Genomic DNA, 16,085 nt, shown 5'->3' on the forward strand with positions numbered 1-16,085 from the left:
CAGGTGATGCGGCCTGAGGCACAACGTTGGAAAGCTGTTGCCCTTCTCATTTTCCTCCAGTCTTTTCTGGTTCCTCAAAAATTCAAGTTTCAGTGATGCAAACACATCCTTGACACCTGCTAATCCCTCATTTTAACCACCAGAGAGCTGACCTCGAGCTCAGAGATGCTGCAGTCACTTGTAACGAGCTGGCTTTGGTAGCAGGATCTTGTTTCGTTCTGTTTAACTTCACAGTTGCCTTCTATCTGCAGGAAGTGCTGCTGGTTTCCCATTGACGGTGGTGATAGAAAATTTACTGACGATGCTTACGGGAAGAACAACCACTGTGTGTGAAGCTTCATGCCAGCTGCGCGATGGACAGCGTAAGGCATAACAGCCTCAGGCCCAGCAGCGCAGGCAACGAAAAGTAGATGAACGAGTCCATGATTTTAACAAAATACACTGAAGAAGTCAACAGGGGGCTGTAGTGGACAAGGCTAGGAGTTGGGGTGGGAGTAGGGATCCCTCTTTTAGCATCAGGGAAGGCCTCACTGAGTAGGGAATAGAAGCTGAAACCTGAAGGCTGAGAAGCAGCCAGCCCCGTGAACAGGGAACAGCACTGCAAGCAGAGGGAACGGCATATGCAAAGACCGTGAGGTGGGGAAACGTTAGGCAAGTTTGAAGAACAGGAAGGAGGCCAGTGGAGGTGGGGCTGGGTAAGGGACAGCGAGAGTGGCCTACAATGGTGCTGGAGAGGCAGGTGGGGCCAAAGCCTGGTGCTGAGTGTGACTTTTTCTCCAATTCTCTTCATTCTGAGTGATTTGGGTGTTTTTTTTGTTGTTTTTTCTTTTTCTTTCTTTTTTTTTTTTTTTTTTTGATACAGTCTTGCTCTGTCACCCAGGCTGGAGTGCAGTGGTGCAATCTCGGCTCACTGCAACCTCTGCCTCCTGGGTTCAAGGGATTCTCCTGCCTCAGCCTCTTGAGAAGATAGGATTACAGGCACACACCACCATGCCCAGCTAATTTTTGTATTTTTAGTAGAGACGGGATTTCGCCATGCTGGCCAGGCTGGTCTCGAACTTCTGACCTCAGGTGATCCATCCTCCTTGGCCTCCCAAACTGCTGGGATTACAGGTGTCAGCCACCACACCTGGCCTCATTCTGAGTGATTTGAGTTGGAATACGCAGATGTGCTTAGCTGAGGGACCAGTGCTGCCTGCCTTCATCCAAAGTTGTCTGTGGGAAAGGGGACAACAATGGTGCCGAGGTGTCCGTCTGTCTGTCCAGCAGGACTTGTGGCATCAGAAAATCTGGCCTTTGTTATACTTGGAGCATCAAAGTAGGAGACACAGCCACTGAACCAGGCAGGACTGAAAGCAGCGGAAAGAGGGCAAAGTCACGGTAGCAGCTGGCTGGTTCGCCCCAACGCTGCTGAAAGAGGATGAACTCGACCCCATGGCTGAGTACACACTGTGAATCCAACAGCATCTCTGCGTCTCCACTGCTCAGCGCACAGCTTGGCCAGGAGGAAGCGAGACTCGGGACAAGTTGTTGAGTTTAACTGAAGTTTCATTCTGAAGCCTTCTGTGTGGGCAGGGCCACTCTCCCTTCCCTTGGGGCACAGTACAGATGCTTGTCGGAAAGCCATTTGTCCTAGCAAACCTTGGACCCCACACTCCTTCCGTCGTTTTCCCTGGGCACCTTGAGCCAAGGGGCTGCCAGGACTCAGAGTGCAGGCCTGGGGTCTTCCTGGGAAAGCAGGGAGAGGGAGGCAGGGCGGGGAAAAGCATGCTCACCAAGCCGGACTGGCCGGGTTTGAATTCCAACTTCTCTACTCTGAGCCTCAGTTTCTTCTTCTATAAAATGGGCCTATTGATAGTATCTCCATAACAGTTTATCAAATTAAATGAGTCAGTGCAGGTAAAGAATGCAGCACTGGCTAACACACAACTCATGCTCAATAAATGCAACTATTATTATTATTATTGTTCTGTGCTGAGTTTGCCTCAACCTGCCAGGCTAGTCAAGCATGAGTCAGCAATACGTCACTTCCCACCTCCACATGGACAGCCTGTGGCTGATAAAGTCACACCCAGGAAATGACCACTGATCCACTGATCCCAAAACCCCCCACATCCCAGATGGAGCCCCTGAAGACCAAACACCACCCATAAGACAGAGCCTCCAGCTGGGCATTGGGAAAGATTCCAGCCCTGGCCCCACCTCCGCCTTGCAGCAAGAGCTTCTTCAAGAGCACAAGAAGGTCCAAGCCTGAGCCACCTCCTCGGCAGGGTTACCTGGAGATCAAGCTGAGCTCACGGGTGACAAGGGTTTGGGGAAATGAAGAGCCAGATCTTATCTTGCTAATAAAAAAATAACAAGCCCCACCTACATGCTCCCACTTCGGTAGGAATTCCACTTGCTTGCACTGGGCTACTCAGCTACAGGCACGGGTGGGGAAGGCAGGCTAAAAGGAGGGAGTCTCAAGACAAGAGGGTTTCGGCAGCTGTGCCCCCTCCCCACCCCATGCAGGTACCATCACGTGTTTGATGGGAAACTCCTTCAGGCCTCTGTTCCTTGGAGAGTCGAAGACCACGGGCAGCGTTTTGTGTGGGGCTTGGATGTAGCCGATCTCCATTTCATCCTGTGGGAGTGAGTGGAGAGGAGGCTGTTGCGCATGCTGCCTGGGTCTTGGTGCCCGACGCCAGGATGGGGGCATGAAACCATCCACTCACTCTCACCCTTGCAGTCAAGGGCACATTCCTATGGGATGTTTGATCTCAGAGAAGGGGCTCAGAAGCGGAGCTTATTGCCCCCTGTTTGCCCAGTGCACGAGAGGCCATGAGCCTGCAGGAGTGCCCTTCCCTCCTACTCCTGGTGGTGCCTGGGCCAGTGCTGGGGACCCCTGGTGAGCAAAACTGAGACCCCTCCTCAAGGTGAGAAAACAAGGGAGCCAGGCAGTGGGCACCAGGGTTAGGAGGTGATGGGGGGTGAGGGGTTGAGGGGTCTGTGGGGACACAGAGGAGGGGCTCCCGATGCAGCTAGGATGGGCCAGAGAAGACCTGTTGGCACCAGGGCTCGCGGCCTCCTCCCCAAAGGAGGGCAGATAAGACCCAGCCTGGGCCACTGGAGCAGCAGGAGGAGCACAGGGAGGTTTCAGAAATGAATCTGCTGAAAATTCCGCCTCTGCAGGCTTGTATTCTAGCAGGCAGGTGTGATGTTGGACATAATCACTATTATAAGTTACTATTAGGATGAACCAGATGAAAGTTCCACTCTTGCAAATCAAAAATGGCGCATATCAGCAATTTCACACAGGCCAACTTGGTATCAAAAAAATGGAATGGCAGCCAGGTGCAGTAACTCACGCCTGTAAGCCCAGCACTTTGGGAGGCTGAGGTGGGTGGATCACCTGAGGTCAGGAGTTCGAGACCAGCCTGACCAACACGGAGAAACCCCATCTCTACTAAAAATACAAAATTAGCCAGGCGTGGTGGCACATGCCTGTAATCACAGCTACTCAGGAGGCTGAGGCAGGAGAATCATTTGAACCCGGGAGGCAGAGGTTGTGATGAGCCGAGATCGAGCCATTGCACTCCAGCCTGGGCAACAAGAGTGAAAAAAAAAAAAAAAAGATGGAATGGCAAGAAAGGAAGAGAGGATGTTGTGTGGGGGTGAAAAGAAAGAGGGATGAATTCCTGCTGGGGATGACGGGGGAAATTTATGGACGAGGAGCATTTGTGCTGGGATTCACCGATATGGATTGGAGATGGGGGATGGGAATGGGGAGACGGGTCCAAGAGACAGCACCGCAGGGGTGCGGCATGGAAGGACGGGGTCCCAAGGCAAAGCAAGGCAGTGGTGGGGAGGGTCAGGGTGCTAGGCTGGATGAGGCCCAGTCTCAGTCCTTGGGGCACTCCTGGCATGATGGGGGAGTGGCACAGAAACAGAGACTGGTAATCATGTGTTTCCAGGCACAGTGGCAGGCTGGCCCCAGGGAAGGGAACCAGGCAGGCTGAGAGGGCCTGGAAACAGACTAAGCAGGAGGAGATGGGAGCCATGGAAAGTGCTGGAGCTGGGGTGTGACCTGCTTTGGTGGCTGGGCCCAAGATGGACAGCCTGGAGGGAGGACCACTTGAGGGGCTGGTTGAGCACCAATCTCCCGAGCTTCACGTCATTTCCCGAGGCCACCTGAGTGTTTTCAAGCAGGAAGGTGGCTTTCGTCTTGGTGACTGCAGTGGGCTTGCAGTGGCCCACAGCAAACGTCAGACGAATCACTTGCTCGAGCCTCCCGGCCCAAGGACCTCTCAGGTTCCTATCTCCCTGTCCATCTAAGGAAGGGTGGCCAGTGAGGCACCAGGCTGAACCCCAGGAGCCCGGGTCCCCCAAGTGTCTCTTGGCCCTCAGGGACATTCACCCTGCCTGCCCCACAGGGCACATACCTGCATCCACTGGTCATCCATGTTCTCCTCCTCAGGGCAGATAGTCAGCTTGCACTTGGCTTTCATGGCCAGAGTAGTCACTGACTTCAGGAAGTCCTCATTTTCAAAAATACTAGAGAGAGCAGAAAAGTAGCTCCTTAGTGCTCTGGATTTTGAAGCTCAGCCTGGAAGGATGGGGAGGGACACACGGGTGTTCAGGCATCACCTGTGGCCTGAACAGAGGTTCCTGGCATGTCTGGTCCATCTGCTCTTAGCAGCCATTAGCTCTTGGAATCCATCTAACAAGTTATGAGCCAGGAACTAGTGGGTACCCCTTCCACCCGTGTATTAGTCCGTTTTCACGCTGCTGATAAAGACATACTTGAGACTGGGAAGAAAAAGAGGTTTAATTGGACTTACAGTTCCACATGGCTGGGGAGGCCATGGCGGGAGGCAAAAGGCACTTCTTACATGGCGGTGGCAAGAGAAAATGAGGAAGAAGCAAAAGGAGAAACCCCTGATAAAACCATCAGAACTCATGAGACTTATTTACTATCACGAGAACAGTATGGGAGAAACTGCCACCATGATTCAAATTATCTCCCACTGGGTCCCTCCCACAACACTTGGGAATTATGAGAGTACATTTCAAGATGAGATTTGGGTGGGGACACAGAGCCAAAGCATATCATCCTGCCCCTGGCCCCTCCAAATCTCATATCCTCACATTTCAAAATCAATCATGCCTTCCCAACAGTCCCCCAAAGTCTTAACTCATTTCAGCATTAACCCAAAAGTTCACAATCCAAAATCTCATCTGAGACAGGGCAAGTCCCTTCCTCCTATGAGCCTGTAAAATCAAAAGCAAGCTAGTTACTTCCTAGATACAATGGGGGTACAGGTTTTGGGTAAATACAACCATTCCAAATGGGAGAAATTGGCCAAAACAAGGGGGTTACAGGGCCCATGCAAGTCCAAAATCCAGCAGGGCAGTCAAATTTTAAAGCTCCAAAATGATCTTTGACTCCAGGTCTCACATCCAGGTCATGCTGACACAAGAGGTGGGTTCCCATGGTCTTGGGCAGCTCCGCCCCTGTGGCTTTGCAGGGTATAGCCTCCCTCCTGGGAGGCCAGTTTCACAGGCTGGTGTTGAGTGTCTGTGGCTTTTCCAGGCACATTGTGCAAGCTGTCAGTGGATCTACCCTTCTGGAGTCTGGAGGACAGTGGCCCTCTTCTCACAACTCCACTACGTGGTGTCCCAGTAGGGACTCTGTGTGGGGGCTCCAAACCAACATTTCCCCTCTGCACTGCTGTAGCAGAGGTTTTCCATGAGAACCCCACCCCTGCAGCAAACTTCTGCCTGGGCATCTAGGCGTTTCCACACATCTTTGGAAATCAAGGCAGAGGTTCCCAAATCCCAATTCTTGACTACTGTGCACTTGCAGGCTCAACACCATGTGGAAACTGCCAAGGCTTGGGGCTTGCACCCTCTGAAGCCACGGCCTGAGCTCTATGCTGGCCCCTTTTAGCCATGGCTGGAGCAGCTGGGATGCAGGGCACCAAGTACCTAGGCTGCACATAGCATGGGGACGCTGGACCTGGCCTACGAAACCATTTTCTCCTAGGCCTCTGGGCCTGTGACGGGAGGGGCTGCCATGAAGACCTCTGACATGCCCTGGAGACATTTTCCCCATTGCCTTGTGGCTTAACATTAAGCTCCTTGTTACTTATGCAAATTTCTGCAGCTGGCTTGAATTTCTCCTAAGAAAATGAGATTTTCTTTTCGATTGCATTGTCAGGCTGCAACTTTTCTGAACTTTTATGCTCTGCTTCCCTTTTAAAACTGGATGCCTTTAACAGCACCCAAGTCACCTCTTGAATGCCTTGCTGCTTAGAAATTTCTTCTGCCAGATACCCTAAATCATCTCTCTCAAGTTCAAAGTTCCACAAATCTCTAGGGCAAGTACAAAATGCCACCAGTCTCTTTGCTAAAACATAACAAGAGTCACCTTTGCTCCAGTTCCCAACAAGTTCCTCATCTCCATCTGAGACCATCTCAGTCTGGATTTCATTGTTCATATCATTATCAGTATTTTTGTCAAAGCCATTCAACAAGTCTCTAGAAAGTTCCAAACTTTCCCACATTTTCCTGTCTTCCTCTGAGCCCTCCAAACCGTTCCAACCTCTGTCTGTTACCCAGTTCCAAAGTTGCTTCCACATTTTGGGTATCTTTTCAGCAACGCCCCCCTCTACTGGTATCAATTTACTGTATTAGTCCATTTTCACACTGCTGATAAAAACATACCTGAGACTAGGAAGGAAAAGAGGTTTAATTGGACTTACACTCCCACATGGCTGGGGACGCCACGGTGGGAGGCAAAAGGCACTTCTTACATGGTGGCGGCAAGAGAAAATGAGCAAGATGCAAAAGTGGAAACCCCTGATAAAACCATCAGATCTCATGAGACTTATTCACTACCATGAGAATGGTATGGGGCAAACCACCTCCATGATTCAAATTATCTCCCACCAGGTCCCTCCCAGAACACGTGGGAATTGTGGGAGTACAATTCAAGATAAGATTTGGGTGGAGACACAGAGCCAAACCGTATCAACCTGGGAGAAGACAGAATATGAGTTCACTGTTCAAGGTCATACCACCTGGAACAGTGCTGGGACTGGAATACAGTCCTCACTGGATTCCAGCCTGCATCCTGACCACATTACCCTCTTACTCTTCTGCCCCTGAAGGTATCAGAAGAGGGGAGGAGAGGGTCTCCTGAGACCCCAGAACACTTGTCAGGGGCTCTCAGACTGCAGGAAGATTGCCTGGGCCTCCCCAAAACGCAGATGGGCCCCATCCCCAGGGATAAGACCCAGCAGCTCACAGGCAGCCAGAAAGGTGCATTTTATTTAATTTTAATTTAATTTAATTTAATTTAATTTTTAATTTTTATTATTTTTAATTTTCTCGAGACGGAGTCTTGCTCTGTCGCCCAGGCTAGAGTGCAATGGTGCAATCTTGGTTCACTGCAACCTTGGCCTCCTGGGTTCAAGCAATTCTCCTGCCTCAGCCTCCCGAGTAGCTGGGATTACAGGCACATGCCACAACACCTGGCTAATTTTTTGTATTTTTAGTAGAGACGGGGTTTCACCATGTTGGCCAGGCTGGTTATTTTATTTTTGAGATGGAGTCTCGCTGTGTTGCCCAGGCTGGAGCGCAGTGGCGCAATCTCAGCTCACTGCAACCTCTGCCTCCAGGGTTCAAGCAATTCTCGTGCCTCGGCCTCCTGAGTAGCTGGATTACAGGCATACGCCACCACGCCTGGCCAATTTTTGTATTTTTTAGTAGAGACAGGGTTTCACCATGTTGGCTGGGCTGATCTCAAACTTCTGACCTTAAGTGATCCACCTGCCTCGGCCTCCCAAAGTGCTAGGATTACAGGCGTGAGCCACCGTGCCCAGCCCAGAAAGGTGCATTTTAAATGAGTTCCCAGGAGTTTCTGGTGCACAAGGTCCATGGGACACACTCTACAGGCCCCTGGGAGTTAACGTAGCCTCAGCTGCATCAGGGCAGGACAGAGGCAATGACAACAACAGTAGGGAACCTCCCTGCCTTTTTAGAGTCCCCAACAAGCAGCAAGCTCTCAGTGGGCAGGGGAGGGGTGACTGTTTTTCCCAACACACAGTGAGTGCTGCGGATGGAACTCAGGCTCTTTGTTGTCTGGACCCACCCCAGCACCCCAGGACCTCTCACCTGCACGCGTACACCTCCTGCGGGGGCTGGGTGTTGGGGGTCATGATCCAGGGCGCCACGCGGAAGACCACGCTGTCTTGGAACACCACAGCCTCGGGGAGCTCCTGCAGGGGAAGGGGTAAAGGGAAGGAGGGGCTGTCACCGCTGCCAGGGCCCAGCCCCTACCACTTCCTGCAGCTGTTTGGAGACCCCCTGCCCAGCTGGGCTCTGTACCCCTTTCCCCAGCCAGGCCACTGCCTGGAAGCCCAGGCCCCCGACGCAGGGCTGCCTTCTCGGCCTACCAGGTTGGACGTGTCCAGCAGGGAGATGGTGAGGGTAATGAGCCCTGGGAAGTCGGTGTCCGGGAAAGCGAGGGCCTCCACGTAGAAGTCCATGTTGTGCTTTCCACCGGGGACCATCAGGTAGTGAGAGGGCCACTTGGGACCCAAGACTACGCTGCACTTGGAGGACAGTTTGCCCCCTAGGAGAGAGGCAGGGGAGACTCAGGTCTGCGTCCCCACTTCTGAAGACCTTTCCTCCTCTCCTTAGTGCTCCCCAGAAGCCTTTCCCAGGGTCACCACATGCCACCATCAGAGAACCCCTTGCAGCCAAATCTGGCCAGTCCCCTTAGGAGAAAAGGACTGAAGTCCTAGCTGGGACGCTGCTCCCCGGCTGAAGTCCCAGAAGGGTGTGGCAGGGGTGCCTGAGCCATTCCAAACTTTACAGGAAGTCCAGTACACACCATTCCTTCACTCATTCCTGAGCATCTGCTCTAGCCAGATGTCAGCGGGGGACAGGGGCACAGCAGGGGACCAGGGAGACAGAGTCACTGTCCTCCTATCCTCACCCCCAGAGAGTGCACAGTCTTACGGGTGAGTAGGGAGAAGCAGAGATCATGAAAATAGCAGACAGCTGTGATAGAGGGAATCCCTGAGAACTTCCTGGAGGAGGTGATGCCTGGGTGGAGGCAATAAGTTGACCTGTCACCAAATCAGTGTCAGTTTAATCACTTTGAGAATGAAACAGCCTGGGTGTGGTGGCTTACGCCTGTAATCCCAGCACTTTGGGAGGCCGAGGCAGGAGGATCACAAGGTCAGGAGATCCAGACCAGCCTGGCCAACATGGTGAAAGCCCATCTCTACTAAAAACACAAAAAAATTAGCCAGGCATTGTGGTGGATGCCCATAATCACAGCTACTCGGGAGGCTGAGGCAGGAGAGTCGCTTGAACCCAGGAGGTGGAGGCTGCAGTGAGTTGAGATTGCACCACTGCACTCCAGCCTGGCGACAGAGAGAGACTCCATCTCAAAAAAAAAAAAAAAGAAAAAAGAAACAGAGGCTGGGCATGGTGTCTGTAATCCTAGTGCTTGGGGAGGCTGAGGCAAGTGGATCATTTGAGGTCAGGAGTTCGAGACCAGTCTGGCCAACCTGGTGAAATCCCATCTCTACTAAAAATACAAAAATTAGCTGGATGTGGTGGCACATGCTTGTAACCTCAGCTACTGGGGAGGCTGAGGCAGGAGAATCGCTGGAACCCAGGAGGTGGAGGTTGCAGTGAACCGAGATGGCACCACTGCACTCCAGCCGGGGCAACAGAGTGAGACTCTCTCAAAAAAAAAAATTAAAAAAAAAAAAAAGCTTGGAATAGACCAGGCAGAATGATCAGGATCAGAATGATTGTCAGGCCCGTGCAAAAAAAAAACCCTCCCATGGCGTTCTCCATCTCCTTCCATCCAGAAGCCAAAGTCGATATACGCCTACCTGACCTCCCCCTTCCCCTCTGCCCTGTCTCTTCCACCCTCAACCCCCACTTTAACCCTTGCACATTCCGCCCCAGCTGCACTAGCCTCCCTGCATTCCTCCAAACCACAGGCATGATCTCACCTCAGGGCCCACGCACTTGCCGTTCCCTCTGCCTGGAACGCCCTTCCCCTAGGTGTCTGCCTGGCTGTTCCTATACCTCCCTCTGCTCACGTGGCACCTCATGGGGGACACCTTCCCTGGCCACCCTCTCTCCACACACCCCGAACTCCACTCCTCACTCCACATCCCCTTCCCTGCCACATTCTTCTACATAGCATGTCACAGCGTTGGACACACTAGGTGTTTTATGTAATTATTTTACCTATAGTTCTCCCAGCCACTAAGATGAAAGCAACACGAGGGCAGGGACTTGGTCACAGTCATGGCTCTGTGCCCCGTGCCTGGGATCAACCTGGCACCTACTTAGTTGCAGGTGCTCGTGGGTCACTGAGAAGTTCCTGATGTCTCTGATTAGCAGGATGTTGCAGAACAAATGATTACATGCCACATGCTGTCAGCTTGCACTCAAAATCTATAACCAGGAGGTGTGTGTGTGTGTGTGTGTGCATGTGAGAGAGAGAGAGAGAAAAGCAGGGAGCAATAACAAGTCATTTTGTCTGTGTCCTCCAACTAGAAGGTAGTAGACGAGATGTCGTCTGTCTTGCCCACTGTTGTGTCTGCTGTTCTTAGAACTCGGCACATAGTAGGTGCTCAGGATTTGTCTGCCACACAGCTGTGTGACGGGATTGTGCCCCGTTGGCCAGGGCAGGAGGGGAACACAGATGGGGATGACTTACGTGTGGCCTGAAACACCCTCACTTTGTCCATCTCCGACCTGGCCACGTGGAGCACCAGTGTATGGTTGGTGAAGAAGTCCTTGGGGGTCTTCGTGCTCAGGGTCATCAGCGACATGTCCTGCAGGTCTGGGATGAGAAGGGCATTGCCTGAGTCACAGGCCCCTGAGACCACTGCTGGTTTCCCATAGCCACCTCACCTCCTGGTGGAGCCTCACACCCCACCACTCCCCTGAGACTTCCCTTTACCATGTTGCCTGGTTTTCTTTTCTTTGTGCTATTTTGAGTATTTAAATGATGGTTTTCATTTTGGAATGAGAGCTCATTAAGGTTTTGGTCTCCTCCCACTAGGATGAGCTGGGGATGTAACCTCAGCAAAGCGGGGACCACATTTATTAATATTTTGTTCCTTGCAACGTTCCCTGAATCTTGAACCTAGAAAGCCGAGAACTCCCTAGAACAATGACCAGCAGGCGGCAGGCTCTCGGCTGAGATTTGTGCAATGAACGAGTGAAAGGTTTCTGTGCTGGTCCTGAGCAAGAAGTGGGGTTTGTGAACCAACTTGAACAATAGCCAAGAAGGGGTAGAGGGTGGGGAGAGTGAAGAGATGGTTCCCGAGGGACTGACTGATAGCCAAGGGCTTAAAGGCTTTGCGGTCAATTTGGTTTGAATCTGGGATCTGGGTGGGCTTAGGAAACGGATTTCAGCTTTCTCTGCCTCTGTTTCCTCATCACTAAGACAGGGGCAAGAGTTGTACCCACCATAGAACGGTTGTGAAGATAAAGTGAGGTGATACACAGTGCTTATACCAGCTCTTGGCACGCCGGGAGTGCCCACAAAGGGCAGCTGTTGTGATTATTACTGCATGTCAGGCACTGTACAGAGGCTGTCCCCTGGCATCGGGCCAGGCCAACTACATGCAACTTGAAAATACATCCATTTCTGTGTTATTCTAAGAGCTCCCCAGGAAGGCCTGCCAGCCCGAGCCCCTTAGCACCTTCCTCCAGCGCAGGTGGATAATGTGTCCTCACTTCTTCAACCCCGGAGCCACCCCCTTAGCAGCCCAGAGGTTTGCCTGCAGAGATCCTGCATCCCCCACCATCCTCATGCCCCTAAACCTGCTCCGGTGTTGGGACGTCTGGGGTTCAAACCCCGAGTCTGCTACGTATCAGTGCTGTGACCTTGGGCAAATTGCTTAAGTTCCCCATGCCTTGGCTTTCCTATCTATAAAGGTTTGTGTTGGAAGATCAAATGAGTTAATCATTCCAAAGTGCTCAGAGTCGTGCCCGGCCTATGGCAGAGGTCTCAGGGGCTGCTCTGATATGAGTTTGGGAATGAAAAGCTTTCATTTCGAAGGATTTCAGGCTCCAGGTTTGACCTAAGAGCGTTTAGGTTGGGCAGCAGGGTGAGGCATGGAAACCAGGGCCTGTAGGAGGCATCAGGAGACAGCACTGGCCTCAGCTCTTCCCTGACCGCTGTGTGAGCTTGGGGAGGTCACTTGCCCCCCGAGGGCCTTTGCCCATTGCTTCACCTATAAAACAGATATGCCAACAAGAACATGCTTTCAATAACCCTTATGTCAGAGGGCCGTCACCAGGTTCAGGCTATGTGGGCAAAAGGGCTTTATAAAAAGCCCTTCCCGTTAGCTAGCAAATGCTCTTTACCTTCGCTGTTAAGCACTTCATCATCCTCGCAGTCCATGGCAGAAGATTCGAGATTGTCTCTGTCACAGTTCACCAGCAGGATGGCACCCTGTCCACAAGGGCCCCAGGTCCAGGTCCTCTGGACACCAGCAGGGAAGAGTCATGCTTAGACTAGCATAGAGCCCTCCAACTCTTGCAGGAGGCATAGCAACTCCCCATCACCTCTTTTTTTTAATTAATTTATTTATTTATTATTTTTTTGAGACGGAGTCTCCCTCTGCTGCCAGGCTGGAGTGCAGTGGCGTGATCTTGGCTCACTGCAACCTCCACCCCCCAGGTTCAAGTGATTCTCCTGCCTCAGCCTCCTGAGTAGCTGGTACTATAGGCGCGTGCCACCACACCTGGCTAATTTTTGTATTTCTAGTAGAGATGGGGTTTCACCATGTTGGCCAGGATGGCTCAATCTCTTGACCTCATGATCCATCCTCCTCGGCCTCCCAAAGTGCTGGGATTACAGGCATGAGCCACCACACCCGGCCCCCATCACTTCTTTAACCCAGTGCAGTTTACACATCTTGCTCCCACATCAATTAATTATTTGATCTCAGGAGTGGATTTTTGCCTTTTACTCCAAAAGTCACAACCAAATTCACCCAAAACACAATTCATCCATTTAAAAAAAGGAGCCCAAGACAGTCACATGGATTTTAACAGCTTTTAAGAAATGTTGGCTGGGCGCGGTGGCTCACACCTGTAATCCCAGCACTTTGGGAGGCTGAGGCAGGCAGATCACCTGAGGTCAGGAGTTCAAGACCAGCCTGGCCAACATGGCGAAACCCTGTCTCTACTAAAAATACAAAAATTAGCTGGGCGTGGAGGCGTGCACCTGTAATTGCAGCTACTCAGGAGGCTGAGGTAGGAGAATCGCTTGAACCTGGGAGGCGGAGGTTGCGGTGAACCGCCCCTGCACTCCAGCCTGGGAGACAGAGCATGACTCCATCTCAATAAATAAATAAATAAATAAAATGTTGAGCTTGACTCTCCAAATGCAGCTAAATATGTATGTCAAGATTCTAACCTAAATAGTTACTATTATGTGAACTCTTAATTACTCATTCAGCAAAGTGTGGTACTATTCTTAGCAGCCAGTTTATATCTGTCTAGAGATTAAAGCACATTAAGCAGCCCCACCCTGTAGGGATCTAATAGTGATGGCGCCTCCCTTCGCGGGAGAGCGTTTGCCCCCGGGAAATGGCTGCATTTCGGGAGGGATACAGGGACAGATTCTACTCCTAGAGTTGTAATTTTTCTTCCCACTTTTGCTGACCCCACAAAGGATCGTCATCTTTTTACAGGGCACAGCCCCCAGTGCACACCAGCATAAAATGGTGCAGGCAGCTCTGGGGTTTCAGGTTTACCTGCAGACTCTGGTTTAAGACAGCGTTCACCCGCCCTTTCTGCACATCCCATCATCTTGTCTTTCCACAACACACCCTCCCTCTCCCCACCTGGTTCCTTCCCGCCTCTCCCCCTGCCATTTCTTCCTTTCTCTGTTGTTCCCCCATGTAGACAGCTCTGCAGAAATCTCTCCCATATCAGCTATAGAGCATGGAGTAGGGAGTTTTTGAGCCAGAGTCGAGACCTGCCCACGAATTTCCTCTCTGCTGTGTATTAACCGGGTGACTCAGTAGCGTTTCCAGTTTGTAGGATAACACATCTGAACCCACAATTGGTGAAAATATGATTTTGTAAAATAGATGGGAAATACATAAGCCAAAATATTAATGGCGATGCTAATTTTCTTTCTTTTTTTAACAGTTAACACGGAATACGTGAGACAGACCAGCATTTGCCCCATCACCACAAGGGGGCGCCCGGGGAGAATCCAGTAGAACTAGGAAAGGAGCGTTTGGGTGAGCGGTACCTGATCTTTCACAGCTCTGGTTGGCTTCACTTTGCCGGTGCGGGTGATGTCTGCGCACAGGGAGATTTCTGAAATCCCATCAAGTAAGAGGAGAGGTTGGTGAGGGTCCGGGGTTGGGGCACCCAGCCTGGCCCCGAATGGGCAGGTCGTTTCCCCAGGGGACTGTGTGCACCCATAGTGGGAGCCCCTCTTCCCGTCCTTCAGAGGAGACACAGGTTCAAGACATCCCTCCTCCATGGCCCCCAGGAAGTCTGGCTACAGTTCGGACAGCAGGGCTGGGGCCTCTGACCACACCTGTTCCCCTTCAGCGGGGCCACAACTGTGATGTCCACCAGACCCTGCACGTCTGGCCACCCCCAGGGATTTTGGAAGGAATTCCCAACTACCACAATGAGAGGTTCGATGTGAAGCCTCTGCAGGCACACCCTGCCAGCCTCTCGAAAGACTCTGGCCCCAGCCCTCAGTGACCTTGGGGTGGGGGACCCAGCGGTGACACCAGCCCCACGGGCTCTTCATGACATGTGTTGTGACTGTATCTGGGGACAAATTGCAACCCTGAACATGCCCCCACTCTGTCCAAATGGCTTGGCTGAGAAAGCAAACATTTGTTTGTAAATCCTTCCTCCCTCATCCGAATATATGACTGCAAGGTCATTCCAATAAAATAGATCCGTGTGCCCCACAGCATGATATGGTGACCCTTGTCCCACATGAGACTGACCCAGATGACCTTCTAAACATATTCATAGCCATGTCTTAGTTAGGGCCGGGGAAGCATTGTCCTTTCATGGCCTGGACTTCCTGACTCCTTCGCTAACCAATTGCATGACCTTGGACAAGTCTGTTTAGCTCTTGTGCCTCAGTTTCCTCATCTGTAAAATGGGATGATAATAATAATACTAATTTCACTGGATTGCTGTAAGGATTAAATGTAAAGTCTTAGCACAGTGCCTGGCAATCGAGTAAGTGCTGTAGTATTATTACTTAAATATGCATTAATGAATGAAATGCATTAATGAAATGAAACCTGAAGATTCTATATGCTACATATTATACCTATATGTGTGTGTATATATATATTTTTTAGTTTTTGAGACTGGGTCTCACTCTGTCACCCAGGCTGGAGTGCAGTGGCACAATCATGTAGTCTTGACCTTCTGGGCTCGAGCAATCCTCCCACATCAGCCTCTTGAGTAGCTGGGACTACAGGCACATGCCACCATGCTCAGCTGTTTTTTTTTTTATTTTTTGTAGAGACAGGATCTCACTATGTTGCCCAGGCTGGTCTCAAACTCCTGGGCTCAAGCGATCCTCCTGCCTCCGCCTTCCAAAGCGCTGGGATTGCAGGTGTGAGCCACCATGTCTGGCTGCTACTTATATGTTTAATACACATAATGATACTAATCATGATGTTATTGTTCAAAATGAGGTCAAGTTTAAGGATGGATTTTATTTAAAGAAGAACATTACATAAATATGAGTATAGGTGGATCATTGATATGGCAGAAATGGTGAAGATGAGATATAAATAATGGAATTTGAGGAACACTATCTATATTCTTGTATAAGACAGTGTCATTATCTACTTTTTGTTATAGATATTTGAGGTATCAAAAAGGAATAGAGGGCCTGGCGCAGTGGTTCATGCCAGTAATCCCAGCACTTTGGGAGCCTGAGGCAGGCAGATCACCTGAGGTCAGAAGTTCAAGACCAGCCTGGCCAACATGGTGAAACTCCATCTCTACTAAAAATACAAAAATTAGCCAGGCGTGGTGGCAAGCGCCTG

At 51.1% G+C, this 16,085-nt stretch overlaps 1 protein-coding gene across 2 annotated transcripts in view; it reads right to left on the reverse strand.

Moving 5' to 3' along the window:
• PADI4 (peptidyl arginine deiminase 4) overlaps positions 1–16,085 on the reverse strand; it is a 55,554-nt gene that overhangs the window by 13,221 nt on the left and 26,248 nt on the right. For both annotated transcript variants that reach the window (XM_063601721.1, XM_003814445.6), the window contains 7 exons: positions 14,300–14,367; positions 12,397–12,514; positions 10,736–10,861; positions 8,439–8,617; positions 8,158–8,261; positions 4,422–4,533; positions 2,516–2,623 (listed from right to left, as the gene is read on the reverse strand). In XM_063601721.1, coding sequence (XP_063457791.1) covers positions 2,516–2,623; positions 4,422–4,533; positions 8,158–8,261; positions 8,439–8,617; positions 10,736–10,861; positions 12,397–12,514; positions 14,300–14,367 — 815 coding nt within the window. The remainder of the gene's footprint in view (positions 1–2,515; positions 2,624–4,421; positions 4,534–8,157; positions 8,262–8,438; positions 8,618–10,735; positions 10,862–12,396; positions 12,515–14,299; positions 14,368–16,085) is intronic.

The sequence above is a fragment of the Pan paniscus genome, chromosome 1, assembly GCF_029289425.2.
Source record: "Pan paniscus chromosome 1, NHGRI_mPanPan1-v2.0_pri, whole genome shotgun sequence".
NCBI lineage: Eukaryota > Metazoa > Chordata > Mammalia > Primates > Hominidae > Pan > Pan paniscus.